The 18,809-nt window shown below is 40.8% G+C and overlaps 1 protein-coding gene across 7 annotated transcripts in view; it reads left to right on the top strand.

The window, feature by feature from the left end:
• FOXN3 (forkhead box N3) overlaps window positions 1-18,809 on the top strand; it is a 205,468-nt gene that overhangs the window by 122,781 nt on the left and 63,878 nt on the right. For all 7 annotated transcript variants that reach the window (XM_058831310.1, XM_058831301.1, XM_058831260.1 and 4 more), the window contains one exon: window positions 12,319-12,383. In XM_058831310.1, coding sequence (XP_058687293.1) covers window positions 12,319-12,383 — 65 coding nt within the window. The remainder of the gene's footprint in view (window positions 1-12,318; window positions 12,384-18,809) is intronic.

Raw genomic sequence — 18,809 nt, 5'->3', positions numbered from 1 at the left:
ATTAGTGAAATACATCTAGTTTTGGGGTTGCCCACCAGCTGATGGACCTCCCAGAACCTCTTGGTTTGTTGAGGAGACAACTTGTGGTCTCCTCCACTGGCTGCTAAACCAGAGTTGTTCAGGGAGGGGCACTGAGGATTGCTGAATTGCCATATTTAGGTTTATTCTGTAACTTTCTTGGGCTTTCTCAAGAAAGGTAGATGGCCTAGACTCTTCCCTCTATGGTTTTGTGTTTTGCCATAAGGCTGCTAACAAACTGCTGTACTGATACACTATGCAGAAAAAAGAAACTCTGATGTTTGTGACTTCTTGTGACTTTTTTTCATGTTCATAATGATTTTTTTTCAACCACCATGGAGTTGCAGTGGATAAAGCAGAGATGTAGAAATAAGTATCAAATTGCAAAAGCAATTGTAAAGCTTCACCTTTTTCATATATTCTTTATTCCTACACCTCTGCTTTCTACTGCAAATCCCTAAGTGAAGAGCAATGTTAAAGCCTTGTCTCACTGAGTCCATCCAACTTTTGTACAAACAGCTGAAGAGAAGCAGAAGAAGGAAACAGACCACATCATGGATTCCACTGGGGAAGCTGAGATTTGTTGAAATGACAATGTTTTATGACAATTTTGGGAAAAGTAGTCTCCTTTTTAGTGATACAGCTTCATCAGTCATATGAGAAATAACTGGCCTAGGGGTAGAAGAGAGACTTCTCACTATAAATTCTGGGGAGGTCAGCTTTTCTTTTCCTCACTGAGGTCCTTCATTCATGTAGATAATATTGTAACTTGAGAGAATTATTAGAGTATTATTAAGTACAATGTTCGTATTCTCAACAGGCTGAATAGCTGTTCATAGAGATAAGGATTAGGGATAAAGATGCACACTGAATTTTATTTCCCATTACTGGTGGGAGGTTTATTTTTCTGTTAAATGAAAGTGGCTAAAGTGAATCAAAATTAAGTCCTCTGAGTATTTGTGTACAGTTAGGTGTGCAGAATGTGTGAAATTCTTTATTTCATAGCTCTGCTTTGAAAATTGTAAGTAGAAGATACTGGAAGTTGGGTGCTGTGGTTATTGCTCCTGTAAAATTAGGTAGGAGCACTCTTGTTCCAGAGACCAGGGAAGTCCAAATCACACACACACTTCCCTGTCGCAGTTCAGTGGGGTTCTTCATTTTGGTAGAGGCTGTAGGGAAGGAAGGGACTTTGGCAGTGTAAATATCCGTGAGGTCTCATCTGCTCTGCCCCTCGAATTTGAGACCTTGTTAAGTTGAATAGTTCTCAAGAGTAAGTGGAAAATTTTCATCTTCTCCTGACTGGACTGAGCTGATAGGATAGAATTTGGTCAAACTTGTGCCACTTGCTTTAAATTTGTTGCAAAGTAAAGGGCATATTAGAATTCAGTTTTTAATTTCCTCTGCTGCCAACCTGAAACATTTGGGATACCTTTAAGAGAAAAGCTGAGCTATTGTAGGTGCAGCTAATGTCAGTCAGTGATGAGGAGCCCTGACAACAGCAGTGTGGGTTGTGGGCTGTCAGCAGGGGCCCTGAGCTGAGAGGAGTGTCTGGGGGCTGATCCTGCTTGGCCACTGTTTGCTGGGTGGTTTTGGAGGTACCTTGTTGCCTCTGTGTGTCTGTTTTCATTTCTCAGAATGGAAATTATTTCTCTATAGCACTGTGGGTGGGAAAATTGATATAGGTAGTGTCTCTACAATGCTTCTGAGTGCAAAAAATGCTATATTCTCTTTTGTTGAGTCTGTAGACCCAGACACCGAGGTGAAACAGCCTGTTGTTGGATGCTGTAGGGTTTTTTGGGTGTGTATTTTTGTGTGTATGTCTCTCCCCATCCCTAAAATACAGCTCTCAATTCTTTAAAAGGAATAATCTTGGGAATATGAATGAGTGAAAACTCACACATTTTGATGCTAATTTTTTTATGCCTTAGCACTTTATTTCTAAAAATGTATCTCTAAGGATAACACATTATTTATGCATTAAACTTTTGTATTGGTGATAGCATCCACAGACTATGTCATTTATGTTTTGAACACCTGGCATGCTGTGCAGTATGGTCCTCAGGCTCAGATCTTCTGGGGCATAGTCGTGTTATCATGGATGTAGGTCTCGTGTAGTAGATAACATGTGAAGAGGTAGAATTGAGATGATGAAATATGTAATTGGGGCTTTTCAGATATGTGAATACTTCTGTTTTGATGCTGTTGTTTCATCATTATCATTATATTTTCTGCTTTTACATAACTTTCTGACATGTACCTCAAACACTTTCGTGTATGGCCCAGTGAGTACAAATCTCTGCAACCTCCTCCGCAGCAGTGTTGCAGATCCTATAAGCACATTAAGCTTCCCAGGGAAAAGTACCCTTAGCATCTGGGAGAGGTTAAATGTTCCAGGGGAGAGGTTAAACATTTGTTTGTCCTCTGCTGCTGTAATTCCAGAAGCCAGATTACTTCTGAATCATCTGAACCACATTCATTCAAGATTAATGAGAAAGACCAAGTATGGAAAATTTCAGCTGGTAAGCGCCTTGGCTTTGAGCAAGTGGTGGAGGGGGAGTTCATACTGGCAGCAGCCTGCAGGTCATGCTTAGTTTTAAGTTTGCTTAGTTCTTAATTAAATTGGTGAAATGGGGAATCACACCGTTCCACAGAAACAAGAATTTCAGCAAGCAACATGAAACAGTTGGCTGAGTGCATGTGCGCGCGCACACACACAGACACACACACACAACTTTTAAGGCCTTGCCTCTCTTTTTCCCATCTATTTCTGTTCCATTTGAGATCAGATTTGTCCTCCTGCGTATGCACATTTATAATTTTGTGCATGTTCAAGGTACATTGGTGTCTTTAAAACAGGCAAATGGTGTGTTCTCAGGAATGGGTGACGAGCCATTCCAGCGGAGGTGTGTGCCTGTCGTCACTCTCAAGTCCAATTGACTGACATGCCATGGTTAAGCTGTGGTTAGAGATGTGAGTGGGAGCCTCGTGTAGGAAGGCTTCAGGAAATATTTCTGAAATCCAGGCAGGTCTATCAGCAAAGCTGTTTGAAATTCTGCAAGATAATAAATGGAGAATTCAGGACTAGAATAACAGAAGTCAATTGTGTGACCCTGGTCTTTTTAAAAAAAAATTGGTTTTGATTTGGGAGAATCCTTGTTTTAGAAGAACATTACAGTGTAGTGTTGTGCCTGGTTTCACTGCAGCTGAGTTGTTCAGGTGATTAGTGTGGATGTTCTCTAGAGCATTGTCTGTACTGTAGCATTAACTATCTGAGCAGACTCTTTACATGAAGTTTAAAGTGAAAGTGGGCCTTAGATATAGACAATGTCTAGGACTCATTTGTTTTCCAGAACCTGAGTTTCAAGAATTTTTTCTCTTCCAGTGTAATTTTAAGCAAGTGAAACCAAACCAGAGATGAACCTCTTCTTTCCCAACTGTTTTGCAGCAAATGGAAGGAGAAAACTGAAGTGATCCATTTCTGATTTCGTAGAATAGAAGAAAATCAAACTTCTCCTGGTTGGCCAGGTCACCGTTTGATGCTGCTGTAGCCCAAAAGAGGCCACATTCCTCTGTAGTCTTGGAGGCCAGTGCCTGTCTGTAAATGGAATATTCTATTCATCTGGGCTTCAGGGCGCTGACTTGTGGTTCCTGCTTGAGCTGGCACAGGCACGCTCTGTAGCACAAGAGCAAGTTTAACTCCTTAACTTTAACTTCTTAACTCCGAAGATTCCCCTGCCTGACAACTACCAGTTATTCATACCAGGAACCATTTAATAGCAGTTAAGCAATAAGGAGAAACACAGCACTTCAGCAAGTGAAGAAACCTTGCATTTTTCATTACTTCAGATATGGGAAGTGGGAACAAATAACAGCTGTGCTCTAGAAATTAGCTGTGTTGGTCCCTCCTTAACTATCTGCATTTCAAAATTCCCTCACCTGTTGTGTTGTTACTTAACAATTCTTTATTCCATCCAGAGATACAGTGTGTGTCAGTAAGCCTGTTTTTAGTACAAAAGAAGGAAAATAAAACTCAGACAGAAAGGATGAAATTACTTGCCTGGAGTCACTGTAATTTCAGTGGTAGAGGCAGAATTAGAACTGGAGGCTGATAGGCATCCTCTCCCAATTCCCAATGGAGACAAATCCTTTTTAATTAAAAGTAACATGGGATAGTTGCATCACTGGCCTTTATCCTGTTTCAATATATCTGGACTTTATCCTGTTTCAATATTCAGTCTACAATTATCTTGTGTTTGCAAAATGCATCTTAAAATATTTAAACACAGATTAATGAAAGATTCTCATTTTGCATTATGAGGCTGATGTATCTCAAATAACCATCTCTCTTGAAGCAACTACTCTGTAGAAATTATGGTATTTTTTAAACAACACCTGTATTCTTGTCCATAAATATATAATATTTGGCTCTCTGCAAAGACCAGCATTCTGGCTGAAAGCTAGAGAGTCTCATACAGGGGAGAAGAAGGCTTCATGTATCACACCAGCAGTGGGAGGGGCCTTTTGAGCACCACAGCGGAGTCATTGATGGGCTCCAAAGGACACATGACATAATTTTCTTGAAATTAGGAATTACCATTTTTATCCCTGATTCTGGAAATTTGTGAAATATCTTTTAACCTTTTTTTTATCTCTCCCCCCTCCCCACCTTCCCCCACCATGTTCTTGCTTAATTACTTAAGTGAAGACCGTGGCAGAATGGCTTTGGCTATTTGGAGAATGTAAAGATTTGACCAGCTTCTCAATTCATCCTTCAGAAAGCATTAAACTTTATTTTCAGGCATTTTGTTCATGAGTGGCTTTCATGAGCAACTTTTCTTTAGTCTGTAATGAAATTTAGATGTAATCCCTTTGGCAGTTGTGTCATATAAAAAACTTGTTAGAGTTCACAAGGGATCAAAATTTTATTGTTCACTTGAAAATGTGTTAGGCACCCTAGAAAAACCAGGGAAGACTCCATCTAGGAGCTTAAAGTCTCGATCTCACATGTTGCAGTAAGTGAGAGATACTGAGAGACAGTAAAAGAGGGAATTGCAGAGAAAAGAGAAGCATTGCCAGAATATTAGATTAGCAGTCATAAATTAAAAATCTGTATTGTGAATTCATGAATCTCTTCAACAGTAATGTTTTGTCAGTTATGGAAAATTCGAGAAGATGGAGTAATGGGTTTATATATTTAAAATCTCTAAAGTATTAATCAGTTTTCACTGAAGTCAGGAAATACCTTATTACCAGCCTTTGAGATCTTTTTTTTAATGTATTGTCATTGGCCCAGGTTAGTAGAGGGTTTTTTGCTTTGCTTGGAGAAGAAGCTTGCTTGTTTTGTTGCTAGATGATGGCTAGTTGTGATATTAACTGCCAGCAAACTGCTGGCAAGAATTAGACTTTTTCTCATTAGCAAAACACAAATATTGCAGGTACAGCAGTATACGAATACTTCTGTATTGCTCAAAAGGTATGATGACAGTGACCAATTCATTAAAACAGCTATGGTTATATACCCAGATGGAGAGAATTAAACCCTCTTTGCAGTGCAGTAGTGTTGTTCACCCCCATGCAGTAATGGCATTAAAATTGCATGTAGAAAAAGAAGCTGATACAACAGTGGGAGGATGTGAGGTCTCTGGTGCAAGCAGTGAAGAGCTGACAAGTCTTAGAAGAGTCACCAGTCAGAAGGAGCTGCTGTCAGTCTTGTGTTCACTCCACAAGCTCATGGCAGTGTGGTTTGGACCAAGTGACCTCCTCCTGTGCCATTCAACAGCCACTCTGCAGACCACATTTGTTCAGCACAGGAGCCAAGAAGGCTGCTCACCGCTGTAGTTGGGAACATTCCCCATGCTTTTTACAGGGTGATTGCCATAAGGAAGTACTATTCATCTTCCAGCATTAAGGAAAGCAGTATTCCCACAAAAACATACTTAACCTTTTTTCCTCAGTTACAGCAGCATCCTGAATTTGCTCCTCAAGTAATGGTAAAAACCAGTCTTCCAGCTCAGTTGGACAACCATTTATATACCCTATAGTAGCAGTCTGCACTCTGCTGGCATCAGGAGCTGAATGTGCTTGTCAAGAGCATCATTCCCTGCTGTCTCTAGATACAGGGTTTAATGGGCTCCATCCAGATAAGGCATCTACAACTATTGTTATCAGCAGCTTGAACATAAGACTAGCTGTGATTTAGTTGCTTCTCAGAAACTTTTGGAGATGGGTTTCTATACCTGCAATATGCTTCATTGGTTGTTCTTTGACAAAAGGATTTATTGCTTCTAGGTTTGGTGTTCTTGACATTTTCTTCAGTTCACTCTTTGTCAGAGGTGTTGGTGAGACTTGGCAGAGAAGCATTTTACACTCTGGATGGTTGGTAATGGAATACTTACAGCATGGATACAGCAATGCCTTCTTTCCCTTCACCTGCCAGTGGCAGCTTCTGTTCCGAGGAATTTTCAATTATATAACTGTCCTCAAAGCTGGCATTCCCCAGGGCAAAGGGAGGTAGTTGCAGTGTATTGGGTGAAGCCAGATCTTTTCTTGTTCCCATCATTTTTGCCACTGGTAAGGGCTGGAGAGGACACTCTGTTTCCTTGCTGCCTTTTTGTGGTCTAGCAGCTGTTTGCTTGCTGCAGACCATGTTGGGTATTTTGTGTGAAAGAGCTTGTTAGCTTACATACTTCTTACTTCTGTCCTTTACTGAGCTGTCCTGCCCTCTAGTCCAGGCTTTCCTGAAAGCCAGGATGTACTTTGGGACCAGCCACGCCCCAGCAGCTAATTCCACCTCCTCTTGGCCATGGTGGGCTAAGGTGTGTGTATGAAGTAGTTTCTCTTCCTCTCCACTGAGTTACCCTTCATTGGGATAATAAGTGTCAACTTAAAAGGCCTTTGTAATGTGCGTTCAGGGGCTGGTGTTGGTTTGTATGTTTGCTTTCCCCTCCTTCTTTGTCTTCCTGCTTTACCATCACTCCCTGGACATATTTGGTAACATAGTCATTGGCCTGTATTTATTGCCTGGCTTCTGTGTTTTCTTAATCCCTTAATTGTGGTGTGTAGTCTCATACAATTGAGTTTGGTTTGAATTTTTAGTTGTTTGGGTTTTTTTAATCTATTAATCAGGCCTCTCTGACAAAGAGGCCTATGAGAGCATTTGGCATAGTTGTGAAATACAGCAACTGTGCAAGAGAATTCTTAGGCTGGCTTTTTTTAGTGCTTGGCTTTAAGACTGCAGTCTCCTTGCTCTAATATGAATTCCAGAAGACAAAGGATTTATGTTTCCTTTTTTAAGTTTCTTCAAGCCTATGCACCTTTTGAAGATTTTTATAAGTGTCCACCATACGTTTTGATAGAAATAATTAATCAGGGGAGCTCACACACATTATTGCTTCTGTATGCCCTGGGAGCTCCTGGTTGGGCTGGCCAGCTGCCATGAATCCTCACTGGCTGGACAGTCTTCATATTGTCCTAGTTTCCAGCAGAAACAGTATTCAAATCAACACATTCCTGTAGAATGTTTTAGATTTCAGCAAAGCAACATTTTCCTACGGAAAAGTCTTTCCTCAGAAAAATCCCTGCAGTCAAGAAGCTTCCCATGCCTGGGGCCCAGTGGCACAACAAAGTTTCCTGCTGGTGGTGTCTTCAGAGAAAGAACAGTTCATCACTTGCCTTGAGTGGAAATCAAGTTCCACTTGCCATTAAAAATTGCTTGCACATCTGTGGAAAGGTGGGCTTTGATCAGAGGTGACTCCCAATTCCTTAGGGGTTAAGCGCCATCCTCCATCAGTTCTCTCAGACAGAGGTTCAGCAGGCTGTGAATGCTTCAGTTGCTCTCTGTGGTGCTGCACAGATGCCACCGTGCCAGTTACTGTGCCTTGGAGAGAGGTGGATCGTGCACTGGATGCCTCTGAACTTGTACCCCTGGATCCTGTTTTATGCATTTGCTGTAAATATTGTTGCAGCCTGGATATCCTGTTGTCTGAGTGTATGCTTCAAACAGTAGTATTTTCTGAAAATCAAACCAATGATCCTGGCAGGTAGCTGTTGATGTTTTGCGTGTACTCAAATTCATAAACTATACAAATTGTTCTTTCAAGATGTTTGCTTGAAATCTCAGCTTACTATGGCTGATCAAGGTCCATTTTCCACCCACCCTCAGAAGTGCCCTGTGCTCATCTGCTTCTCAGAGTTGAGGCCAGTCCAAGCATTTCCAAAGCAAAAATGTTTCTTCTTTCCCTAAGTTTCTTCATAGTGAGATAAGAGTTCAAAGTACTTACTGCTTTTTTCCAAGAGATACTACTTTAGTCAGTGTGTTTAGTTGGTAAATTTTGGGAAAAACTCTTCCATCAATAAAGATAATGGCGTAAATATTAATTTTATATCAGGTATTGATTACAAAAGAAAATTGTAGACCCAGATTTTGCATTTTTATTTTGCCTAAATGCAGAATATGCTGTTACTTCTGTAGGAGAACCAGCCATTCTCTTGTAGCTTCCAGGCTACACTGAATAAACAACTTGCTTGAAAGAATGCCTGAGATGGACCAAATGTTTTGGGTTTTTATTGATGGTCTTTGGAAGAATGAACTTTTTCAAATGGTTTCTTAATCTGGAACAGAGAGGAAGCAGCTTTTGAACACTTTAAAGTGAGAGATAGTTCAACTCTGTCATTTGTCGACTTGAAATATGTTTTAATAATTAATACCATCTGAGACTTCACATACAAAAGTTTGGGAATGGAAAAAAAAATTACCCAATGCAGATCAGACATAGGTAAACTTATGCAGAGCCCTGCAAACACAAAAGTTTGTTGTTTTGAAAGGCTTGACGGTCTCTGCAGTACATTATTTATTTGCTTTAATTATTCTTTAGCTTCCTTCCTGTGGAAGACACAGTTAATTTTCTCAGTTTGTGTGGGTTTGTGCTGAATCAGATGGAGATTTTCATGAGAGCCCTCGGTCTTCTTTCAAATTGGAAAATAAGATAAATCACTATGGCTTTGTTTCTCTAGTGGAGACATTTTGTCTATTCAAATATATACTCCTTTCTTTAACCCTCTTCCACCCACTTATAACAGCCTGGAAGTGAATTTCTTCTGCAGCATCATTTCAGAATTTCACTCTTTTTTTTTTTTTCTCTTGGGCTTTTGAAAGGCATATACTTGCCATACTGTGATTTCTGACTGGCAAATCTATACACTATCAAGACCATGCTATGGCTTTCCATTTGCAGCCTGATGGGTCCTGTTCCAGAGATTATGCAGGACTCTGATGCACTGTAACATATGTTACAGGAGTGAATCCTACAGGAGTGTGAATGCCCTCAGCAGCTCTTGACCTTCCTATGAGTTGAGGAGCTACACTGAAGAGCGGGCACTTACTATAAGGAATGCAAACAATTGGTTGCATTAAGCACTATGAAGTGAGCATATGTTCACACAAGTGTGTGCCCCATGCTCTCCAGCACTTAGAATGTAGACCCACTTTACTTCTTGTTGGTCATTTTGTTTTCTCTCTCTCTTAATTCCCCTTTTTGTTCAGGAGTACTGAAGGATTTTATTACTCATGTAATTGGTCTGGATTTATATACACTCCTTATTTTTAGCACGATGAATTTTTTAAATGTTAGCACAAGACTATGCAGAATAATTGTGGAAGAATTGGTTTTCTCCTATATGTCATTTTAGCAGAACTTTGCTAATGCTGTCAATGTAATAGACAGCACCTGTTTTCATTTTGTTACATTTTGTTTAGCAGTTGTCAACACAAGAGGAGACAAAAGTGATTTTGACTGGAAATGGATTGTAGGGCTTGATTCACACTTGGCATCCATAGAGGAAGGATTACCTCCTTAAAAATTCAGAGTGCCTTACAGCAATCTTATCGAATGAAATCTAGTCTCTTACTTATAAATGGTGCCCAAATTTGGGCGCAGGACAATTATTTATATATTGTAAGCATGGTTGCATGATGCTAATTTCAGTAAAAGCACAGCGTATTAGAACACATACGATTGTCTTCAGGCTGTAGAGGATTTTGTAACCTGTTTCCGGACTACCAGAAAAACTCTGTGACAGCCTGTCTCTGCCACCTGCATTGACAGTGCTGCAACAAATAGTTACTTTCACCAGGTACTGTGGTTTTAAAATACTTGTTGTGCCTGAGCCCTTGGATCCCATCAGCGAAATCCTACCGGCAGTGTTTCCTGCCAAGGATTGCCCACACTGCAGGAGTGGGAGTGGTGGTGACATTTTTGCTCTGGGCAGTGCAACCTGAAGATGGCCGTGGAGAGGATGAACTGTGCCACAGGGGAGGGAGGGAGGGTGCACCTGGACTCCAGTCAGTGACGCTGTTAGATAAAGTGTGGTGGTTTGTAACATCAGTGACAAATTAGACTCCAAATAAGCAACTCCCCCTTCCCTCACCCCTACTGGTAAGGGAGGGACAAGAGTGGAGACTGTGGGTTGATACAATTTCCTGAAAGCAAAAAACAATAGAGTAAAAAATGCACAATAACACCAACAACATTAATACCATGAGTATACAAAGAGTGAAGGTATTTTATCCACAATAAATGTATTCACTACTGGAAACAAAAACAAGATGGTGGACACTCCCTGTAGGTTGTATCCATGTGGCTTCCCCAGACAAAAGCAGTACGGTGCTTGTTCCTGTGGTAGTTGAGATCACAGTTAAGATGGTGAGGGGGCTCCTGTGGATAGTGTTTTCTGCCACCCAGCTCAAAACCACTAAGAACAGTGACAAGCAAACCTCCCAAAAGCTAGGTCATCCGAGTTGGGTTGTGCTGCCGCTCCACTGGGTTCAGTTCCTCACAGGTGCCTGTGCCACCATTTCTACCGCTCTGGTGTACTGGTGGTCAGCCCCAGGGTTGCCGCTGCTTTCCAGCCATTCCTCTGCGCTCCTTTGGGCTTGGTTTGGCTGGGCTCCTTTCAGGGTCACTCAAAGGACTCAGCTGGGTTGGGGTCACCCCCACCTCTCCTTTCCCCCGGCAGCCTCTGTGCTACCACTGTCTGTACAGCATTACTGTGGATTCACACTTTTTATCATAACCATGTCTCGTAACTGTGTTCCAGCAAAAACAGGAGGGAGACCAATGGTGGTGGTAGGGACCAAGTTCTCAGCAGCTGATCCCAAGACATTCCCACCATGGATGCAAAATGGCACACTTCCAGTGAGGTGCATGGCTTTTCTTCCCAGACCATGCCCGCAGTGGTGATGGGGGGGGGTGTAGAATAACAGCTTGGCGCTGCCACCTCCTGCAGCCAGGGCAGGAGCAGGGTCACCTCATCTCAGTTCTCTCACCAGGAGAGGTGGTGGTGAGTGGCTGCTGCAGGGAAGTTTCCTCACAGCCTCTCCTCCAGCTAGCCAGCACCTCAGGTTGTTGGAGCACTCCACACTCTATTGCCCACACTGTGGGGCACTGTATAGCACTGTGGGGCTGCTCTAAGGCATCAAAAGGGAACAAGGTTTAGATGATCCTACCGGTACCCTCCTCTTTTCCCTCCTGTGTTTGAAATGTTGTTACCTTCAGCAGCACTTGATAGGAGTGGCCTCTTGGAGGCCCTCACCTTGGGGCAGCCAAGAAGCGCAAGAGTGCTCTGGCCCTGAGTTCAAGCAGGCAGTGACACCTGCCAGGTGGTCCCCGTGCCCTGACAGGGTTTCCCAGGAGCCACAGTGGTCACCAAGCACATGGCAAAGGCCGAGATTTGTCAGTGCCGGTGCTGTTGGATGCTGGGTTTTGAGCTGGTGTTGAGCTGGGTTTTCTGGTGCAGTGGGGGGACCTCTGCGTGCAAGGGGGTTCGGTAGGTAAAGCACGGGAGCTGCCCAGGGTCTGGCCAAGGCTGTCCCTGGGCAGAAACATTAGCTGGGGCAGCATGTTGTCACAGCTGAGTGAAAGCCATAGAACATTGGAGTTTTTAGCAGGTATTTTTGGAAAAGGGCATGTATTTTGCTGTACTGAGAATTTAGTAAATAATTTTGACATTGATTTGAGGTTTTTTTATTATTTATTCAAAATTGCGTTTTTCTTTCTTCCTCCAAGAGAGTGTGGGTGTGTGCTCTGCTGAGGAGGTTTTTCCTCATGAAGAAAATGTCAATCTTGAATCAAATTAACCTATTTTTAACGTGAAATTTTAGACCCTTGCTTGAAGGCAAAAGTGCCATGATGTTACATTAGCTTTAAGAACAAAACAGAATTCATGCAAATAGTAACTTAAAAATGCAACTTGTAATGATTTTAAAATATGATTTTCTTTACACTTATTTCTTATTCCCTTTAGCACATCAGGTCCACCCATTTGGCCAGGAAGCACCTTTTTCAAGAGAAATGGGGCCCTTCTACAAGGTAGGTGATGGATACTACATCTTGGAGTAACTGTTCTTCTTGAGAAACAACTTCTTCAAATTGCACAGCATTTTTGATACTCACCCGGGAAGAAATAACCAAATGTTTTTTTGTTTCCTTTACCCTTTCTCCTTTATTGCGCATCTGGTGCCTTGAAAATGACGGTTTACCACATACAGTGAGTGTAGTCTGTGAAAGTTGCTGCTTTTTTTCTTTCCTCAGATCATTAAATTGCTTGCTGTAATATATGGTGAAGGGTGGCTTTTTGGTTTTTTCCTTTGTAAGTATAAAGAGTGCCCAGAAGGAAATATTCCAGGAACACCACTTTTAGCTCTATGGATGAAACAAGGTTGTTCTTTGAGAGAAATCCTTTTCTTTACTCCTTAATTGTGCTGATAGCAAAAGGTACCAGAAGGTAGGTAGCCCTGATGTAGTGGGAAAAACAGTGTCAGAGTGTTTGTCTCAAGAAAGCTACCATGTTTAATAGTGCTTATATTCATAGAACAGTGTTAAATGTCTAATTTCCATTGTATGGACAATATATACAGAAGCTATATGACTGCAGTTTTGATAGCTGAAAATTTTCAGTCTACCTTTCCAGACTTCTCTTAAATAGTTTTTCACTACTGTGTCTGTTTATATTTCTGCCATTGAGTACATCACTCTTAAAGAAGGTGTCTTAGGAACACTGTGTCTCCAGACCACAAGTGTTTCTCTATGGTGCAAAGTAACTGACACCACTGAGGCTCATTTTATGGTCTTTGCAAAGATTTATCCATGAATTGTCTGTTCATTTTCCTGCCAAGACTTTTCTGGTCTTTCTTCTGACAGAAAATGCTATATAATGTTCTCAGGAGCATTTGTCCAAATCACCTGTGATGGAGCTTTACTCACTACGAGACACACAAACAAATAATTCATTGTCAGGCAGTATTGCCTTCTACACACCAAAGTAATCCAGCATCTGAGGTTTACCTGAGAATATTTTTCTGAGTTAATTCCTTGCACATATATAAGAATTTGCATAACTATTTACTATCTATGCTGAGATTTGTTCAGGTGAATTTTAAATACATTAAAATATTCAGATTATTTCTTAGCACTAGGAGATGGTATAAATTGTAGAGTTTAGCTGCTATTTGCTTTAGTCTGATCAGTGAGGTCTGCTACCTTTACAGTCCTTCCTAATGAGAAGAACCAGATTTTAAATTTTTTTTTTTTTTGGTAAGGAAAAAGAACTATTGTGAAATAGCTTGATTTGTTTCACGTTTTCAACAATTCTGATTTTAAATGGGTATTTGCACACATGTAGTCTTTGTAATCCGAGTTGATAAAATGTAAACTTGCTCTTTCAAGTCTGTGGCAGAAATGTTTTATCTTTTCTTAAGATGCAAGATACCAGGAATTAATAACAACTGTTTTTGTAGTCCTCTCTATCTCAGTTGTTGCTTAAAGTCCTCTCACAATAAAGAAGAATACACTGTTCTCTACCCTTTCCTCCTCTGCCCTCTTCTGCCTTCCATATTGGGGTGGAAAATCTAAAAGCCCAAAACATTTCAATGTACTAAAGAAATAGAGAAAAGAGATGAGTGCCTTTTCAAGCAACTAACAAAGCCTAACAGACCTTTAACTGAGCTGGCATTCTGCATTGCCATTTCAAGTGGAAAATGCAGCCAATTTGGACTGTAATATGCATGATATAAGTGAGGTTGGAAGGATGAGAGTATGAAGAAAAACCTCATTAAAGTAATTTTTTAACACTTCCCAGTTATAATTTTAAAGCAAGAAGATAAATCAATAAAGCCTTCCTTTCTGTCTTTTTGCTTTAATTTCTGTCTTTGGATTTTTCCCTACAATAGTCTCTTTAATACAGAGGCCTTCGCAGGTTGCACGGAAATAGCACATCCACCACTTTGCTGCTTCTGAGTGTGTTTTTCCAGAAGAGCCATGTAGAGAAATGGTAGCAGTGCAGGGAAGTGTGAGGTGAGGTGTAGATGATTGTCAGTACCCATGTTACATGACCCTCTGAAGTCTTTCTCCAATGCTTATAATCAGCTTAATGCAAACAGGAGAATGAAAAATTGACTCAATTACTGGTTTCAAGTTATAGTACTGCCTTTTGATTGGCAAAAGTTGAGGTAACAAAGGGATTTTAAAAAAATTTTACTTGATAATTGTTCCACTATGTTTGAAAAGAATGTTCACTGTGTTACAGACAATGATACAGAATAATTCTGTAATTATAGTAAATGTGATAGTCACGTGCACTTGTCACACCTCATTTCTTCTGAGTTGTTAAGGAAAATGTTCTTTTTCTGGTCTGAGGAATGAAGAGAAAAAAAATTCCACAATGTAAGTAGTGCTTTCTTTAGCCAAGAAGACTTGTAGATGCTCCTGGTTTCCACTCATTTTATATCAGAACTATTTGGCAAAACAATCTTAACCATTTTAACGAGTTTAACATATTTCTTCTGAGAAAGTAACTGAGAAAACAGTTATCTGTGTACCTCAAAATAGCAAAGGAAGTGAAACAGAAGCTAAAATTCATTTTAGCTATTCTCTGTCCTTATTACTTTTGACATGAGTGGGATTAACTCTGTGTTACTTTCTGGCTAGTTTTTGAAGAATTTTGAAGTATATGTACACCGTTCTCTTTTTGCCTATGATTTTATTAGATATGAGATGGCTGCCTTAGTTTTTTTTTTGTGAGGATCACAGTACTGTTGTGCTTAGCATTAACTCTGTAACCAGTTACTCTGTATTGAGTCACCTGCCTAGGTTGTTTTTGAGGTCTTGAACTCCTCCTGCTAAGTGACAGCTGCTCCCTATATCCTTGTGGTGCTTGGTCTTGAGAAGTCTCACGCAGAACTCAGTTTAGGTAGGACCTTCAGTCTTACCAGACTCTTATGTCTTCTCTCAGAACTTACCTGTGTGTCCATGGAAATTGCTGTGTTCTAGCCTTCAGGATTTCCATATAAAACAGTTTTTTTGCTCTTACTGCTTTTCTTTTTCTGTTGTTTTCTTGTAGCTTGTTACTGTACTGTAATATACACTGTGTATTGTGTGTTTGTTTCAAATCGTGGCTTCTTTTTTTTAATCTGCTGCATGGAGAGCCTTCCCACTATTTTTCTGTTCTGATCTGTCATAACACGTTCATTTTTATATAATAAAATACGTGTGAGGTAAAAGTCCTTATGGTGGGAAATATCTACACGTATTCTAAACTCTTCAGGAACTTATACTGGAGGAGATAGGTGGGGCCATAGTCACATTAACTTCCAAGACCTTAAAACTAATATATGGTGTTCTGAAAAGGGCAATTTTGTTGCCTCTGCTCTGATTTTGGGTGTTAAGCTGGTGTTACAGACTTGAGCATGCAGTTGCTCACAGATAAGCAGTAATAATAAAACTATTTTGCTGTTAATATAGCTGACATTCTTCTTGAATAAACTAAAAAGGCATCATCAAATTACCTTACAGCAGCAGTCATATAAATTCCAGTGGCTGAGTGCCTCCTGTAAGATTTAACTGGATTGTGGAGAGGTTTGGTTTATTTTCTTAAAGATGTAACTTCCCTTTTGAGGGGAAAAAAACCACAAAACAACAAAATTACTACTCTTTTTTAATCTTATTTGCCCTCACACTTCAGTAAATTAAATACAGCATTGTACAATGCCTTTTCTATCATATTTGTTCTGTCTTGATTTGTCTTTGTTGTCTGGGGAAGGAAAGTGAGCTTGAGTCATCCAGTCCGTATTGCTGTTGGAAAAAAAATGGAGATGGGCCTCCTCACTGAGACTTGATAGTCCACCTTCCAGTTGTGCCTGACCTGCTATAAATGGAGCCACAATCCTTGCCAAGCAGTCTGCTTTCTGGTGCAATCAAGGTCCTCCACTTCCTCTTATGACAGTCAGCACAGTTTAAATCTGCTGCCTGTGGATATTATATCAAAGATATGAACCCTGGCTTCAGAGATCCTGCCCACCTGGATTCACACCTGCAAACTGGATTGCAGCAGTCAGTGAACTGAATTCTGCCAGCATGGCTGTCCTTGGAAGCCATGATTCTCTTTTAATGAGGATGGAAGGAAAGATTGGAAAAATCAGCTCCCTTGAGAATGCAGAAGGGGAACAATGAGGAGTGCACGTGGCCTCTGGTCCCTCTTGGCTGAGGGAAACTGAGAAAGGAGGGATTGCCCTCCACAGATCTCATGGTCTGCTTAGTTCTTTGTCCACCAGCAGCTGCAGAGAATAGGCATCCTCATGCTCCAGAACAGAGCAAGAGATAGGATGCTTACCTGGGGATGACTTGTCCCCTTCACCTCTGGGAAAGCACTGTATGAGAGGGGGCACTTCTTCTCTGATACTGGAAGCAGCCCATGTGCGAGTTTGGCCCAGCTGCCATGGCTGTAGCTGACACAGCCTGCGAGAAGCTTTGACAGGAAAGAGTTGGAAGACACTGTCTTTATATGGTCAGGTGTCACCAAAACCAGCAAGAGATGGAGACTCCACAGTTTATTGCAGAATAGAAATGGAAACTCTGGGCACTGCTACTCCATTGACCCTTAATGCCCTCAGTCCAGGTTGGTAGCTTTCATGTTTTATTGTGCTGACATCTGACACCTGGCCATAATGTGAGACTTTAAGGAAGGTACCAAAACACATGGATCATTTTATTCTTAGTTGACAATGTTGAGTTCTTTGAGCTAGAAAATTGCATTCCTAATAAGAAGGTTTATTTTGTATGAACTGTGTACAGACCAGACATGAGGTGTCCTACATAAAAAGATCAGGAACCAGTTTATTTTGAACATCTGCATACAATTGTACAGAAATCTTTTTCTTCCCTAATAAGCTTGAGAATCCTTGAAATGTCAAAACAAGCCATATAATCAATTTCCCATTAAGTATTTGTAAGAAATGAGAGAGGAGATTTGGGACTTCACCTTTCCAAGCATTAGCTATTAGTAGAAGCAGTTGCTGAGGTGGAAATAAACCAGCAGGGAGAAGGCAAAAAGGGGGCGTTTGTTGCTTATTCCCTTGAAAAGGCAGAATTAGAAACTTTAACTCTTATAAATGAAGACATCCAACCTATGTTTTTATGTTAATAGTGACATTAGGATAAGATTGTAACAGCAGCAGAGCCTGGTTTCTCTGGACAAGTATTGCCCACACCAACTACTCAGCCTTTACTCTGGAGAAGCTGGGAGGAGTTGTCTTTTTACTTTGAAGACTAAAGCCTTTCAAGAGGGAACTTCACAACAAAATCACTAAGAGAAAATAAGATGCCTGTGTGCATGCAGCCACATGTATTTTCTGTCTAATAATGAGAAAATTTGGAATGTTTTAGTAAGCACCTCCAACAAATACCCAGGATCCCATGCAAGCACAGTGGGCTTCTTTCTCCTGGTGGAAATTCAGTTCATCTATTCTTTTGCAGTGGGCAAGCAGAACAGGTGCAAGTCCTGGGCACGTAGCAGGGGGGTACAGCTCATCCTGGAACACAAGGTATCTGTACCTTCTGGTGCTAACAGGGCTGAGGAGAAGGAGGAACGGGGGAGAGTTGAAAGACAAGAAACTTCAGCAAGTCTCATATACATTTAACCTTCAGGATTGTATGTCACACCTCAAAAAAAGACTAACCTTGGAGAAAAATACTCTCAGTTCTTCTACTGCCTAGAGGTGCAGACAAAAAGAATGTGGAAAGGTAGCTAGCATATTTATTACAGATAATTTAATGTTCTATAATACTTATGGTCACCATGACATTTAAGAAAGAGGCCAAAAGCAATACAAATTAATCCAGCCTTAGGACTGGTAGATTTAGGTGATGTGATCTGTAACAGTCTTGGGCAAAACTCTAAGGCCCAAATCCAACTAAACCATAATTTCTTAATGCATATTTGGGCATCTCCTGTTCCTAAGAATCTAAATACATTTTCTTGCTTTGGGGTTATAATTTCTAGATTTTGTGCTCTGTGAAATGAGGGTAATAATGGTGCTTTTCACTGCCCAGAGCTGTCAGTCTACAGAATATTTGCTCTGCATCATATTCCAATGCTCCACTAATGGAAGAACTTTACAGGGGGAACAAAACTGTAAAAAGCAACAGAGCTGTCCATTAGCTTTGGCAGGGAAGTGAATTTTGGGTTATGGTTTGTTTTTCTTTCTCCCCAGTTGAACTCTTTACTCTGAGAGATACACTTGAAAAATGACTGTTTTGAGTAGAGACTTGGGGGGCTTGAATGTCTAGTTCCAATGCAGTTACTTTCATCAGCAGAGCATTAAACCTTTTGCTTCTCTGAGCTGCCATTCCACTGTGTTTGAAACAATGGTGACAGTTGTGACAATCATGCTGTTTGCTGGTGACTTGGTTTGGGTCAACATACCAAATTAACAGCAAAGCTACTATCTCTCCTTGTTAAAA

The sequence above is a fragment of the Poecile atricapillus genome, chromosome 1 (genome assembly GCF_030490865.1).
Source record: "Poecile atricapillus isolate bPoeAtr1 chromosome 1, bPoeAtr1.hap1, whole genome shotgun sequence".
NCBI lineage: Eukaryota > Metazoa > Chordata > Aves > Passeriformes > Paridae > Poecile > Poecile atricapillus.
Note: the sequence above shows the minus strand (reverse complement) of the source record. Positions and strands in the feature narration are given on the sequence as shown.